General features: G+C 42.0%; 1 protein-coding gene across 1 annotated transcript; it reads right to left on the reverse strand.

Moving 5' to 3' along the window:
- Positions 1-2,400: 2,400 nt before the first annotated feature.
- On the reverse strand, positions 2,401-11,407 carry csrnp2 (cysteine-serine-rich nuclear protein 2). The gene is made up of 4 exons (XM_085782742.1): positions 11,242-11,407; positions 9,343-9,605; positions 8,223-8,519; positions 2,401-4,262 (listed from the first exon to the last, which is right to left on the reverse strand). The coding sequence occupies exons 1-4, from the start codon at positions 11,399-11,401 to the stop codon at positions 3,312-3,314; spliced, it is 1,671 nt and encodes a 556-aa protein (XP_085638868.1). The 5' UTR covers positions 11,402-11,407; the 3' UTR covers positions 2,401-3,311.
- Positions 11,408-14,407: the final 3,000 nt, after the last annotated feature.

Raw genomic sequence — 14,407 nt, forward strand, 5'->3', positions numbered from 1 at the left:
AGACCAGCGAGTGGGAGCGAGAGAGAACCAGGCCCAGCTTTTAATCACATGAGCAAAGAAACCACTCTAAAGATAACTCACAGCTGACTGTGTTAACATATATCCACTGAGCAGCATGGATAACATGTAGGGAGACTCAGATTTCACAGCGAGATAGTGCATGTACACAGCAGGTTGTGTGGAGCAGCGCTGAGTTTGTGCTGCCATCTAGTGGTCGGTGGTTGTTCTGCAGCAGCCAGACAAAACCATGACCTCCAGAGAGAACAAAGGCTTCTCTCTCTTCTCTCTCTCTTTCTGCTTTACTGTCACCACACATCATATTCAAAGATAGACATTGTGTAAAATCCAAATGATTATATGAAAAACAAAACAGGAAACATCTGAGACTTATTTCTCATCAAATTATAGAGAAAAAATGGGGGAAATATATCACTCAGCTGTCACTGTTGAAGCTGTTTAGCTTTGTTGGTTTCTGCTTTAACCAGAACAACCTCCCCCCTTAAAGACAATAAATGTAATATATTCAAATAAAAATGACATATCACCATCATAATAGAATGAGACTTGTGAATAAATGTGATATATTATAACCAAAATCATAAATAATCTAATAAAAGGTGATTGACGGCACCATAAAAGTGCAACATATAAATCCTGGGATCCTAAAAACACAGCTTATTCATAAAATACAAAAAAAATCAACACACACATAAACTCTTTATCCTTTTTTTTAAATGAGTATTTTATTGTTTTTATTTTTGTATAAAAAACTTTTTGTCCACTTTAGGCAACAGTTAGCATGAGAGGAGTTCTCACAGCTTTTAGATGAAGTCAAAACTTGTCAGTCTCCAACAATCACACACACCCTCCTACATTCGCACAAAACAAAACACACAATCACATAAGTGTATAACGGAGTTAATTTGATGCAGTGGTCCCAAACCTTTAGTCTATTAATAGAAAGCCGAGGACAAAGGCTCAACAATAGGCAGCTTGTAATCATCATCACTTCAAAGATGGTACTATTGCAAGGCAAAGTCACGCAACACAAAGGGCCACAATAAATCTACAGCCTCACAAAAAAAAAAAAAAAAAAACAACTACAGGGAGACTGCTTTGTTAAAATCTGATGGATGAAAGCATCGTTTTAATTAGGCTTGAAACCACTGCTTTGGTGCAACTCTTAAGCAGGTTTATATTAAGACAATAATAAAAATAAATGAACAGTAAAAAAAAAAAAAAAAAAAAAAAGGCAAAGAAATAACATCAGACATCTCATACACAGCAGCACGTCCCGTGTCAGCTGCAAACAAATCTTTTTTAGGCCAACAACAAAACAAAGGAGTGACTTAGTGTAAGAAGAGTCGGCACGCACACTTAATGCAGATCAGTATCAATCAGACGCAGCTTTAAAAAAGACATTTAAAGACCAGGAAATGTTTTTTTTTAATATATATATACTATATATATACGATTGCATTTTACAGACTCGACGACAGGACGACGACTCATTTCTAACGACGGCCACATCCATGATTTGCAGTGCAGTTGCTCTATTGCGTTTTCCTAACGAGAGGTCTCTCCGACACTCGAACAGACTCTCATCAGTCACCGAAGGGGGGAAAAAATAAAACACATACACAAAAAAAAACAGATTCCCTCTCTGATCACATTTCTCATGATTAGTCCAGAGGGAAAAAAACCAAGCAGTGACTTGTAAATCTGTAACATCAGCACCTTTCAGGAATAAAATATGGATCCTCACTAGTAATATGCCTCCCCCCTCCCCTCCCTCCTCCCCCTTTTCATAATACAGTACATAGACAATACATGCACACTCACTCTCTTTCACACACAGACATACAAATGTAACGCATTCACATCCATTCACACACATACAGATTGAACATAAAATATACAAATTCAGGTTTGTCGTCAGTCTGCTCCATAAATTAGTAACATCACATCATCTCTTCTATCTATCTACTTTCAATAAGCACGGGCTGTTGTTTGACTCTTTAAATGCTGATTTCTTTCTTGATTCATCTCCTCCTCGTCCAAAAAGACTCATTAGAAGAGGACGAGCGGGGAGGAGGGGGGGGGGGGGGGAAATCTATACTCTTGCATTTCATTTCATCGTGACGTGACGAGACTGGCTACAAGGCATTACAGTGTAGCGGGATGAAAGAAACAACATTTCCTTTGACTTAAAAAAAAAAAAAAAACAGGAAGGAAGGAAAAAAAAAAAAGACTGTGATAAGTTTCAATCCAACTGTATCTAATCCACAAAAGACACATTACTCAAAGAAATAATATCATAGGCATTGTAACTACAGGTAAACTATTCTTTTTTTAATTCATTTTTTTCCTTTTTCTATTTTTTGACGAATTCGACTGTGTTTTTCTTTTTTTGCACGAGCAGCCCGAGGTGAGCAAGAGCGAACAGGCTAATAAGGCCGGTGCTTAAAGTGTTACTGCTGCCAAACCTTCATGTCTGGGATGCAGCAGAGCCACACACACACACACACTCACACATACACACACACACACACACACTCATCGCCCCATAAGTTCACAATGTGCATACAGATCATCAACATTTAAAAAAAGAAAGAAAAAAAAAACAAAAGCAGCAACCTCGAGTCGGCTCTGTCTTGCACATTGCAAATGCATATACAGTACACAAAAACAAGTATTTCCAGGATTATTAGGTCTATGTTTGAGCGGAGGGAACTAACATGGCCTTCATTTGGCTTGACTACAGCACGGAGACTGTAACGATGGAGACCGAGCCGCTCGACTGGACTAAAACACGCCGGCTCCTCACGCACTCGCAAAAAACAATTTGTGTTAGTGTTGATTTGCTTTATATACCACCGAACAACAAAAGGCTTAAGTCAGCATCCACACGGTTGTGTTTTTTCTGTTTGATGTGTTGTGAATTAACAAAGCACTAACTTGCTGTACTTCTCATCCACAAATGACTCCTACACACAAGTGTTGTAATGTTTTTTGTTTTTTTTCCATTAAGGCCGCATCCATCCATACATCAACAGAATAACGTTCAATGTTTCCTTGTAACTGCACTCATACAACATCTGGGGAGTGATCTGTGTGTGCTTTCAGCATCTCCCCTCACTCGTGTAGCTACTGTTAATACTCCAGATCATTCTCCGCCTTATTCAACGACAGTCACTACAAGAGATTGCAACCTGTAATCATCCTTGATGATAGCAGTAATAAATGTGAAATGTGTAATTTATTCATCTTAGATGAAGCTATTGTGCAAAATATCTGCAGAGAAGCTAGGTTTAAACTTCAGGAGGCAGTGGATTGGCTTCTTGCTCCGAGCAGGGCTCCGCTTGGCAGCGCTCCTCGGGGAGGCTCGAGGGCTTCTCCTCCGCCACCGCCACACATTCCTCCGAGCGCAGAATCACATCGGTCAAAGACTTGCCCAAACTCTGCCTGCAGGTCATCTTCTCAGGCTTATCATGCTTGGGCTGCTCTCCTGCTCCCGCTGCTTGTTTCCCCTCCACACACTCACCTCCTCCTCCTCCTCCTCCTCCTCCTCCTCCTCCTCCTCTTCCTCCTCCTGCGTCTGGTTCTGGTCGTCTCGCCGAGCGCTCCTCCTGCTCGGCCTCCTCCGCCCTGGGCAGCGTCTCGAAGGCTCCGGGCTCTATGGGGCTGAGCTGGTAGTAGAGCAGAGAGGTGGAGTCTCTGAGGAGGTCGGAGGGGCTCTCCTCCTGGTTGTCAGTGATGCAGAGCACGGTGGCGCCGGTGGGGAACGGCCCCTGCAGCAGGACCTCGTTCTGCTCGGGCAGCAGGCAGAGCGGCTGCTCCGCCAGCTCCTGCTGCTGCTGCTCCCCGCCCTCGGCCTCCTCCCGCTCCCTCCTCTCCTGCTCCTCGGCGCTCTGCAGGTGCAGCACGGCCGTCTCGTTCTCCCGCTCCAGTATGTCCTGCTCCGCCAGCAGGTCCTCCACCGCCGCCGCCGGCACCTCGCTCTCCTCCAGCTCCGAGTCCAGGCCGGCGACCGAGGACATGTCCGGGGACGTGGGGCAGGTGGAGGTGGGGGAGGACACCGGGTCGGACTCGGCGTACGTGTCCCCGTTCCCCTGGATGAGCATCCTCCTCTTCTCCAGGTCCAGCTTCATGATGGTGTGCAGGTAGTGAGTTCGCACGCGCAGAGGGTTGAACTCGATCCGGCCCGCCACGTTGCCGCAGCCGTCCCTGGAGCAGCCGCACGGGAACGACATCCGATCCACCTGAGGAGGAGGAGGAAGATGGAGGTACGGTCAGTTTCTAGGGCTGGGATGATATGCTTTTCTCCCGATTCGATTCTTCTACGATTTTTTTGGATGGCGATTCGATTTAAATTGCGATTCTACGATATTGCAGATTCTCTCGATTTTTAGTCTTTTCTGCTACACAAATACTGAGCCTATAAATTAACATACTCCATTATAAAGTGAACTTAAACCCTTTTCAAAACCTGTACTCTCTGTATGTAAAAAAGGCTAACAAATGCACATTGCACAATATTTCAAAAAATTCAAAAAAAAAAGAAAATCGATTTTTGAAAAAAAAATCGATTTAAAAATCATCAAAAAAGATATTGCGATATTTATGTGAATCGATATTTTCTCCCACCCCTATCAGTTTCACTTTCATTTTAATGTAACAGGAATAATTGACTCATTTGTATAAGTCTTTAATGGTAGATGATCTTTAAATACGTGTTGAATAATAATTGACGCATTCACAAATACTGCCAATTTGTATCAATATGATGAAGCTAATTATGCAACAACTGATTCTTCACTGTCACCACAGCTGCACGTAAACATGTAGACAAAGTACTGTAGTAAAAATGGTTTTAATGTTTATCTTTACAAAAAAAATCAATATCTTGTCTCGAAGCTTTCGCAGGTTTGTTTGGTTCCTTTTTATGTCAATGGAATAAAAATGGATGAAGAAATTAGATGTGTAAAAAGATGATGGTGTAATAACTCATCCACTGTGTCAACTATGTTAGTGCACTGATTTTTAAATTCTACTGATATTGAAAAAGGCTAGAGCTCCTTCCAAAATGAAATGTTTGTTATATTTATCTCTAACATCTTACAGTTTGTAAAACAGAAACAAGTAATGATGCCATATCTGCATATTTATCACATATCAGCTGACTGAAACAGTTACACTCTGGTTCTTTAGGTTGTTGTATTGAAGTTGGGGCTCCACACTGGAAACTACTGCACATGCACACAGACAAGATTAAAACACAGGACGACAGGCTCGGTCGAAGCTTTTCCAACTGCAATAATGTGATGGAGAAATTGGTACTTATGCACATGTGCTTTGGAAATGTGCAAAGATACAAACATTTTTGGAATGAGCCGGATGAATTGATTGGACATAACTTGGACTTATCACCTCTCCAGTGTATACAGCAAACACAGGGCAGGCAACACAGTCAATAGCCTATAGGGCCCCGAGCTGGAAGGGGGGGCCTAGAGACGGCTGACATTGGTCCATATCAATGACAACAGGCAACATGATGGTGCCAGTGGTTGTGTACACAGAACATCGTGCAAAAGATTTAATCATCAGTGGTTTGGGATGTTTGGATTATTTAACGGTTAATGTTTGTGGCTGCAGGTTTGGGGGATGGGGGGGCTCCAATGTGCCTCTTGCCTGGGGCCTCCAGAGTGTCTAGAAACGCCCATGGTAAGAAAGTCTATTCTCAAATTCTGGATTGATAAGGACATTCCTCAATTGGACGATCGGTACAAGGAGGTAATGAGCACAGTCTCTGGAAAAGTTGACTTACTGCCTCTGTGATAACAGAAGGTTTCACGGTAACACACTAGGATTAGTTAAGCATTAATAAATACTGAATTCTTCATTTATAACGCATGAATACTCATTAGTATGTCGTTTATAAATACAGTTAGTGTTTATCAATGATGAGTAAAACATTTTAACTGTGTTCATAAACTACATATAATGCAGTGTTTTTCAACCTTGGGATCGGGACCCCATGTGGGGACGCCTGGAATTCAAATGAGGTCGCCGAAATGTCCAGTAATTGATCCAAAAAAATTACTGATAAAAATATTTTTTAAACTAATTATTATTCTTTTTAAAAAATATGATTAAAAACACCACACACAATCTTAAACAACTGTATTCTATACTTTCACTTTCTCGAATTTAAATCGAGTTCAAATAAAATGCAACATATAAAAATATCTGAGGTGGCGCATCTTGATTGACGGGGTCGCCAGAAATTTGTGATGTCAAAATGGGGTCATGGGCCAGAAAAGGTTGGGAACCACTGTACTAATGTGTATGCTGTGTTATAAATGATGAATTCAGTATTTAATGCTTAACTAATACTTAATAGTGTGTACTTATTATAAAGTGTTACCAGTTTCACAAATGTGGATGGCAGCCGGTTCTGGATACAGAGGAGGACCTGTCTGGACTGAGCTTCAATGTTTCTTACTAAGTAATATGACTGATATGGCCTGGGGTAAAGAGTAAGATATGTTTTTTTATATAAAATTGTGTTACCTGCTATTTTTTTGTTGCTGTGTCATCTTTAAAGTGGCTTCGGCTACAGAGAAAAACGGATGGTTCTGCACAAATTCTGTGCAGAGGGAAGTGTCTGTCTGTGTTATTTGAACTTCAATAAAACGCAGGACACATGCCATCTGTAAACCTGGTTAGACTGGGATGGAGCAGTGTGTGTGGGTACATCTGAGTGTGAGCACAGTGTTTTCATCTTTTCAAACAGAGCAGCAGAGTCTCAGCGGAGGAGCCGAGTGTTTACCTCGTGGATAAACAATGTCGGCTCAGTCACTGAATCAAACTGTGGTTCACAGCTAAATCACATCAGGCCGTAACTCAACAACAATATTTGCTTATTTAATAATAACTAGGCCTTTTTTTTTTTTTTTAAAGCAGACATTTTGACAGGAGCTTCTAACCTAATTTATGACGGCTCCATTATTCAAGTGAGCCGAAGCAGTTCAAGTGGATTTCAGTTTGTCATTTATTTTAGTTTTGTTTTATATTATATGCAGCACCTGTTCTTTTTCCTGCCATGACAAATCAAATGTCTTCGGAGAAAAAGCCCGATGGGAAAAATAAATGCTTGCACACAGGACTTTAAATTAAAAATGATGCCAGGCACAGGTTTTATCAGCAGAGCAGACTGACTCACTCAGGAAGCTGCACTCTGACTCTGGTCTCTCTGCACATCCACACAGCTAGGGATGTCACGGTTACTTGTTTTCACAATTAATCGTGGTATTAAACGCCAAAATTAATTGATCGTAAAGATTCCTAAATACCGTCACTTTACCGGAAAATATTATTTCGGAACCAGATCGGCAGATGTGCACCAAAGTAAAGGAAAATGCACAGATACTGGTCCATTTATCTAACGTAACACTGAATTGGTGGGAATTGAAATATTAGTGTGTCATTTGTCATTTTAAAAATGATTAAAATAAACTTAAACATATATTGGTATAGATGACAATTAATGACTCAAATATTTCAAACACTTCCCCTGGAGGATTAATAACTGGTCCTATATTAAGAGATTAGTAATGTAATTATATTTTGACTATATTTGATTTTACACATTCATAGTGTTGTGAAAATGATTGATGCACACTGTAAAAACTCAAATATCTTACCAAGAATATTTGTCTTATTTCTATAATCAAAATGTCATTTCTAATCAAAACAAATCTCATTATACTTAAAATAAGACTCATCATATAAAAAGTAGCTTGTTTTTAGACACTTTTTCCTTCTTTCAAACATATTTTCACTTGAAATAAGTAGAAAAATCTGATAGTGGAGCAAGTTTTTCTTCCTTATTACAAGAGCACAAAAAACTTCTACTTATTTCAAGTGAATATTTGTTTGAAACAAGTGAAAATTATCTAAAAACAAGTTAATTTTTAGGTGATGAATCTTATTTTAAGTGGAAAGAGTTGAGTTTTGACTAGAAATTAGACATTTTGACAAGAAAAAGGACAAACATTCTTGGAAAGATCTTTGAGTTTTTGCAGTGCATAATAATTGTGATAATTGTAATACCGTGATTATTTCTCTGACATTAATCGTACCAAGAAAATCTATAATTGTGACATCATTCCCTACCACACATCCACACACACACACACATACAGGCCAACAATCATTACCTGGCACTTAATGCCGGCCTGGCTGCAGCCGCAGTGTCGGGGGTCACAGTACAACCGGCAGTCGCAGCCACACTCCTCCCGCGAGAGGCGGATGGCTCTGAGCTCGGCTTTCTCCCGCGCGTCGATGCGAGCGATGCCGGAGGCGCGGAGGAGGGCTCGGCGCCGCTTGGTGGGCAGCGGCTGGAGGAAGAAACAGTCGTCCACCTCCACCCCGTCCACGTCCAGGTCCTCGTCCGAGACGTCCTCCAGGGTCAGCAGGTCGGCCTGAGCGCACTCCACCGTGCCGTTCCTGGTCAGCTGTGGACGACAGATAGAGAGCAGACAGAGCAGCGCCGTCAGCTGAGGACAATAAGACTGATTCTCTGATTCAAGCTCAAGTGGTTGGTAATTATCCTGAAGACTGATACTTCAAAAACAGATTTATCTGTGGGCTCAGAGTCTAAAACCTTCTTAATCTTTCATTTTAGTAGCACGATGTAAAAACCCTCCACTGGAAAAGTCATGATCCCGGTGATTATATACATTATTGTGCATGTATATTAGATTATTATTAGGTTGTTAACACTTGTACTGCAGTGAATCAAGATGGAGCCAATTTTCACTTCATTTAAGCGTCAGGTGTCACAATGTAAATCTGGGAGGTCATGAGTTCATCTATTGAAAGAAACAACATTTTTCTGTTAATTTTTCTCTCTTCGGGCCTCAGACAGTTCACAAAACTAAACCAATCTGAGACGTTTAGATGGTAACTCACTCTTTAGTGGAACTGCAAACCCAACTTAACACAGTTTTTTTTTCCTCAGGCGTCACAAAAAGAGATCCGGTTAATGTCCAATCTTAAACTGAGGAGTAGATTAATTAAAGAGCACAGAGCAACACGTACAATAGTTCCCTGCAGCACAGTAGAGGCATTAAGCTGCATAAAGTGGATATAATTAACTAGAGTTTCAAATTGTAATGAAGCAAAGTGCTTGAGTAAATGTACTTAGTTACTTTCCACCAATGCAAAATGAGATACCATCTGTTTTTCAAGTGACACAGGAGAGAGGGTGCATCCATGTCTGCATAAAATGTACCGATGAAGCCCCACAGTTCTTGCATGAAAGCTCAGGGTGCTCACCTTCATCTTGCGGGCGTTGAGCTTCTCCTGGCGCAGGTGTTGGCGTAACGTGTGGCGGTGGCTCGTCTCCTGCTCGCGTGCGAACTCGCCCAGCGTGTAGTGTCTGATGGAGGAGTGGTGGCGGGCCATGCCCAGCGAGCTGCCGCCCTGGCTCGGCACGCTGGTGAAGCCCTGGCGCCGCGGGAAGTAGTACACCGTCACCACGTCGAAACGCACCCGCTTCCCCCCCGGCGACGGCTTGTGCTGCCTGAGGATGGAGGTGGCTGAGGAGGAAGAAGAGGAGGAGAAGAGAGATGGAGCTCAGTGTTAGCTATACACTGCAAAAACTCAAATATCTTACCAAGAATATTTGTCTTATTTCTAGTCAAAATGTCATTTCTAGTCAAAACAAATCTCATTATACTTTAAATAAGAAACATCACATTAAAAAGTAGATTGTTTTTAGACAGTGCTTACTTCTTTCAAGCATATTTTCATTTGAAATGAGTAGAAAAATCTTGATAGTGGAGCAAGTTTTTCTTCTTTATTGCAAGCACAAAAAACTGGCTTCCACCGGCAGATTATTCTACTTATTTCAAGTGAAAATTAGTTTGAAACAAGTGAAAATTATCAAAAAACACAAGTTCATTTTTAGGTGATGAGTCTTATTTTAAGTGGAAAGAGTTTAGTTTTGACAAGAAATTAGACATTTTGACAAGAAAAAGGACAAATATTCTTGGAAAGATTTTGAGTTTTTGCAGTGTACATGAGTAATGAGTGGAAGTGCTGCTTCTAACCAGGGGCGGATCCAGAGTATTTTCTTGTGGGGGCCACAGGGGGTAACAACAGTAAATTTGGGGGGGGGGCAGCCAAAAGTAACAAAAATGGAGGCTGCCACTGATCGTTGAGTCGTTGAATATTTATATTGTACAGTTACACACTGCTTACGGGATGTCTTCATCTTGCTTTTATTGGCCACATTGTATCTTTCACATTGTAAGGAAGATGCCTACTGTATGACTCGATTTCCACTTGTCAATATTAAGAAAAAGCAAAAATATTCGCACATCTATTTCCTTGGCAGGTGCGTCGGAGGGTGACAATTAAGTCCAAATTAAACAAAGAAGAGTTCCCGCACACATAGCCAACTTGCAGAATTTATAGGCAAAAATAAGCGACAGCTTCAGCCTATGCCTTTTCGGTTTGGCTCTTTTCTAGTTGAACTGATGTTTTCTGTTGGACTTTTAACTTTGAATGACCTGACTGAAATAAACAAATTTTCATTCATTCATTCATTCATATTGCTACGTTTCAGTACTAGAAAAAAAAATAAAAAATGAAACGTTGCGATAAATTCTGCAAGTTGGCTATGTGTGCAGGAACTCTTCTTTGTTTTCACTTGTCAATATTAAAATTATAGTCAAGTCAATCAATAATCAACTCTATATTGTAAATAAGAAGTCTTAGCAGAATAAGCAACACAATATATTCTCACAGTGAAGAGAAATATCTTATACTCTTACCCAGTAGTTAGAGCTCAACCCTGAACAACATACATCTCAGTGTTTTGTGTAACAGTCAATGTATATACAGAATTACCAGAACAAATGGTGAAATTGACAACGATAACAATCTTACACCTTTTTCTTTATTTACTAGACAGAACAGTGGGATGTTGGCTGCACAAAGTTGATTAAGAGCCTTAGTCATAAGTTGGTGCTTGTAGCTCTGTACAGTGAGCTTTACACAGTGATTGACATTGGCCCCCCTGTGCCACCATGGAAGACCCGCCTCTGCTTCTAATGAGTGGGTTTTGGGAGTGTGTTGCCTTATTAATGTGTGTGTGTGTGTGTGTGTGTGTGTGTGTGTGTGTGTGTGTGTGTGTGTGTGTGTGTGTGTGTTGTTGTTGCTGCTGCTTACGGGTGAATGCAGTGCTGGAGGGGGGGTTGAGGCTGTCACAGCTGTCTGCGCTGTCACTGCTGGAGATGTCATCGTCTGAGTCCTTAGGTGTAGAGAATGGAGAGCTGTTGTCCACCTCTTCATATCGTCGTTTGAGGCTGAGGGACGAACCTGCCTCCATGGAAACTCGGTGGTGTCTCGGTGTAGAGGGGGGGTTGGGGGGAGGGCGGGGTTACGGAGGAGAGAGGGAGGGTGGGGGGACGAGGACGAGGACGAGCGGCAGCACACGACGTCGAGCTACGCCGGGCAAACTCTTTCTGCAACACACAGATGATGATTAAAGGTGAAGATGTGCGGATAAGTCTGCATCTGCACTGTGCAACGTTTAACTACCTGCTGCCACCTTAAAGACAAAATGCAGCTGTCAATCACAGCTGGATGATGTGTCACACACACACACACGCGCACACACACTCCTCCAGGTTTAAGTTTCGTCATCAACTAACTAAAACCAAGAGGTGACATCAGCTGTTTTGGTCCTGTCTGCTTTCATCTGTATTCCAGCTCCATCATTTCCTCTCTCTCTGCACCCCCCCCCTCCCCCTCCCCCTCCCCTCATCTCACATCAAATCCTACTTTGAAATCATCAAGTCTAGAAACGTCACCATGGCAACTAGGCAAGCACGATTTATGTGCACAGCCTTGAAGCAAATGATCTCTATGGCTTCATATCCTCTCTCTCTCTCTTAAGTCTGGTATATAAACAGTGCAGGGGGAGTGAATATGAAAGCTGGAGCTGATCAATCACATCAATAGAGTGAGAGAGGTCAATCAAGGTGAAAGGAGGCAGATAGATGAATGCTATGAATCTTATTGTATATACGTTACTACACCGGACGAAGTTCAATATTTGCAACAAAAAAAAAAACCCTCTAATCTAAATAAATGAATATGCATGGAGCTCATTTGCATATTTCCATACAGGAAAAGTCCAAACCTGTACATCAATCTTGTCATATTAGAAACCTACAGTATACTGCAGCAAAACTGGTTTATTATGTATAAAGTGCACATCTGTATATAATGCAATTACACACCTGGTTGTCACATGATACTGACAGCAACATGTGAAATTAATTAATATTCCTAAATGGGACAGCCCCAAATGATGATAAATGACATTAACCACTGAGGTTATTTAGGGTCTGTCTGTCTGTCTGTCTGTCTGTCTGTCTGTCTGTCTGTCTGTCTGTCTGTCTGACAGAGGAGTGATGTTGTAGATTTCTATATAAAAACTGAGCAGAGCAGTTTTTGTCCTTTGGCTAAACTGAGAGATGATGTCACAGAGAGACACATCCTGCTCTGTGGACAGTGAATAATCAAACTATACTGCTGCTGCAGACAGACACACAGTGGTTTCACTGGGAGGTGAAGACGCTTTCTGCACAATTAAAAAAAACACATAGCCTACTATAAAAGGTTTAAATGTAGATTTTTGTTTTTATCTTTTCTCCTTCTCTGCTTCTGGATGAGAACGAGCGTCTCAACTAAGGAGGTTGTGAATGACGAACAAGTGCAGCTTCTTACAGCTTCAGTGATGATGTGAACTGTTTCTATTCAGATTGAAGTCACATATTTATATAAAAGAAAAAGGGTGAAAGAGAGTCGAGGCTGAATTTTTCACTCTGAGCTCATTTCTTTGAAGAAAACCAGTCACCCCCTTTCTCCCCTCACCCTCCCTCCCTCCTCCTCCTCCTCCTGTTCCTTTAAGGAGTTCTTCTTTAGTTGGACTGGTGTGGAGGCCACAGTGTGTTTAGAGACAACTGTGACTTGCTGCACACACATTAACACAAAGTGGCAAAGTGGATGAGGTATTTGTTTTAACTGTGTGCATGCAGCAAATGACTAGACTGTTTGGGGGGAGGTTGGATGTTATCAGTCTGACAGCCAAAGGCCCTTTCTCTCTCTCTCTCTCTTTCATTCACTCTCTGTTCATTTTTCTAACCCACACACACACACACACTCAGACACATAGGTACACACAATGGCAACCCGCCCGGTTAATGAAACACTAAACCCTCTCTTACCTGGGGCAGAAACAGCCTGGACCCTTATCCCAACCAGCAGCTCGGAGGTCGTTTCTTTCTTTCGTTCTTTCCTTTCTCTCTCTCTTCCTCTTCCTCTCTCTTTCTCCAGTGCGAGCTGCTGCACATCAATCTCTCACCGCCCTGCGAGAAGCCTTTCTGTGCCAGAAACCGACATCCATGCGCCGGGGAGGATCCAGAGACTGCACGGTGATCTGGAGCTCTTTAACAAAGCCTGTGCTGCTGCGTGATTGTCAATCTGCAACAGTGGTATGTGTACTGTATAGCCTTTATATAGAGATAGATAGATAGATAGATAGATATGAGGCTACTCGGGCTCCATGCTCATTGTTCTGCACAGTGAAGGATCATCACCACCATCATCATCATCATCACGCAGAGAGAAAGCAGGAGCTGCCTGTTAGACCTGCAGCTTTTATTTAAATGTTGCATGCCTGTCTGTCTATTTAAAGGACACACGGCAGGAAGAGAGAGAGAGAGAGGGAGTTAGAGTTAAAGAGGGAGAGAGAGAGAGAGGGACGTCATATGATTAGCTGCGATTTATTTCCCAACATTTTCGCTGCAGCGTTGAATAGAAACGTAGCCGAGCTGGAGGAGTCTTTTCTTTTCTTCCTGGTGTGGAGGCTGTAAAAATGCTTTGCAATGGAGAGAAATCCGCTGACATCTGTGTTCGTTTATCCTCCTTTTTTCTTTTTCTTCTTCTTCTTCGCACCGGGGCGGCTCGGTTGTTCAGGCTTTGAGTTTTCTTTTTTTTTTTTTTGTTACTTCGGTGTCTCTCTCTCTCTCTCGGTGTTTCCTCCGCGGACTTGTGGCCGGTTCGTCCTGTTTGAAGCCGTGAGTTGTAGCAGAGAAGACGCCTTTCTCCGCCGCTTCGCCCCGGCCCCGTTTGTTACAATGTAACAATGGAGGAAGAAATTTTCCCCTGTAGCCGTATATATACTTATTGTGACATCACAAGCATGCCTTGCGCCGGGGCATGCTGGGAAATGGAGTGACGCGTTTTTCTTTTTCTTTCTTTCTCCTCCTCCTCCTTTTCCTTCTTTGTTCACATTGAACAGAAACATTTGTCCACCCAAAAAAAA

This window comes from Trachurus japonicus, chromosome 7 (assembly GCF_045865225.1).
Source record: "Trachurus japonicus isolate A0001 chromosome 7, Traja_1.0".
Classification (NCBI taxonomy): Eukaryota; Metazoa; Chordata; class Actinopteri; order Carangiformes; family Carangidae; genus Trachurus; species Trachurus japonicus.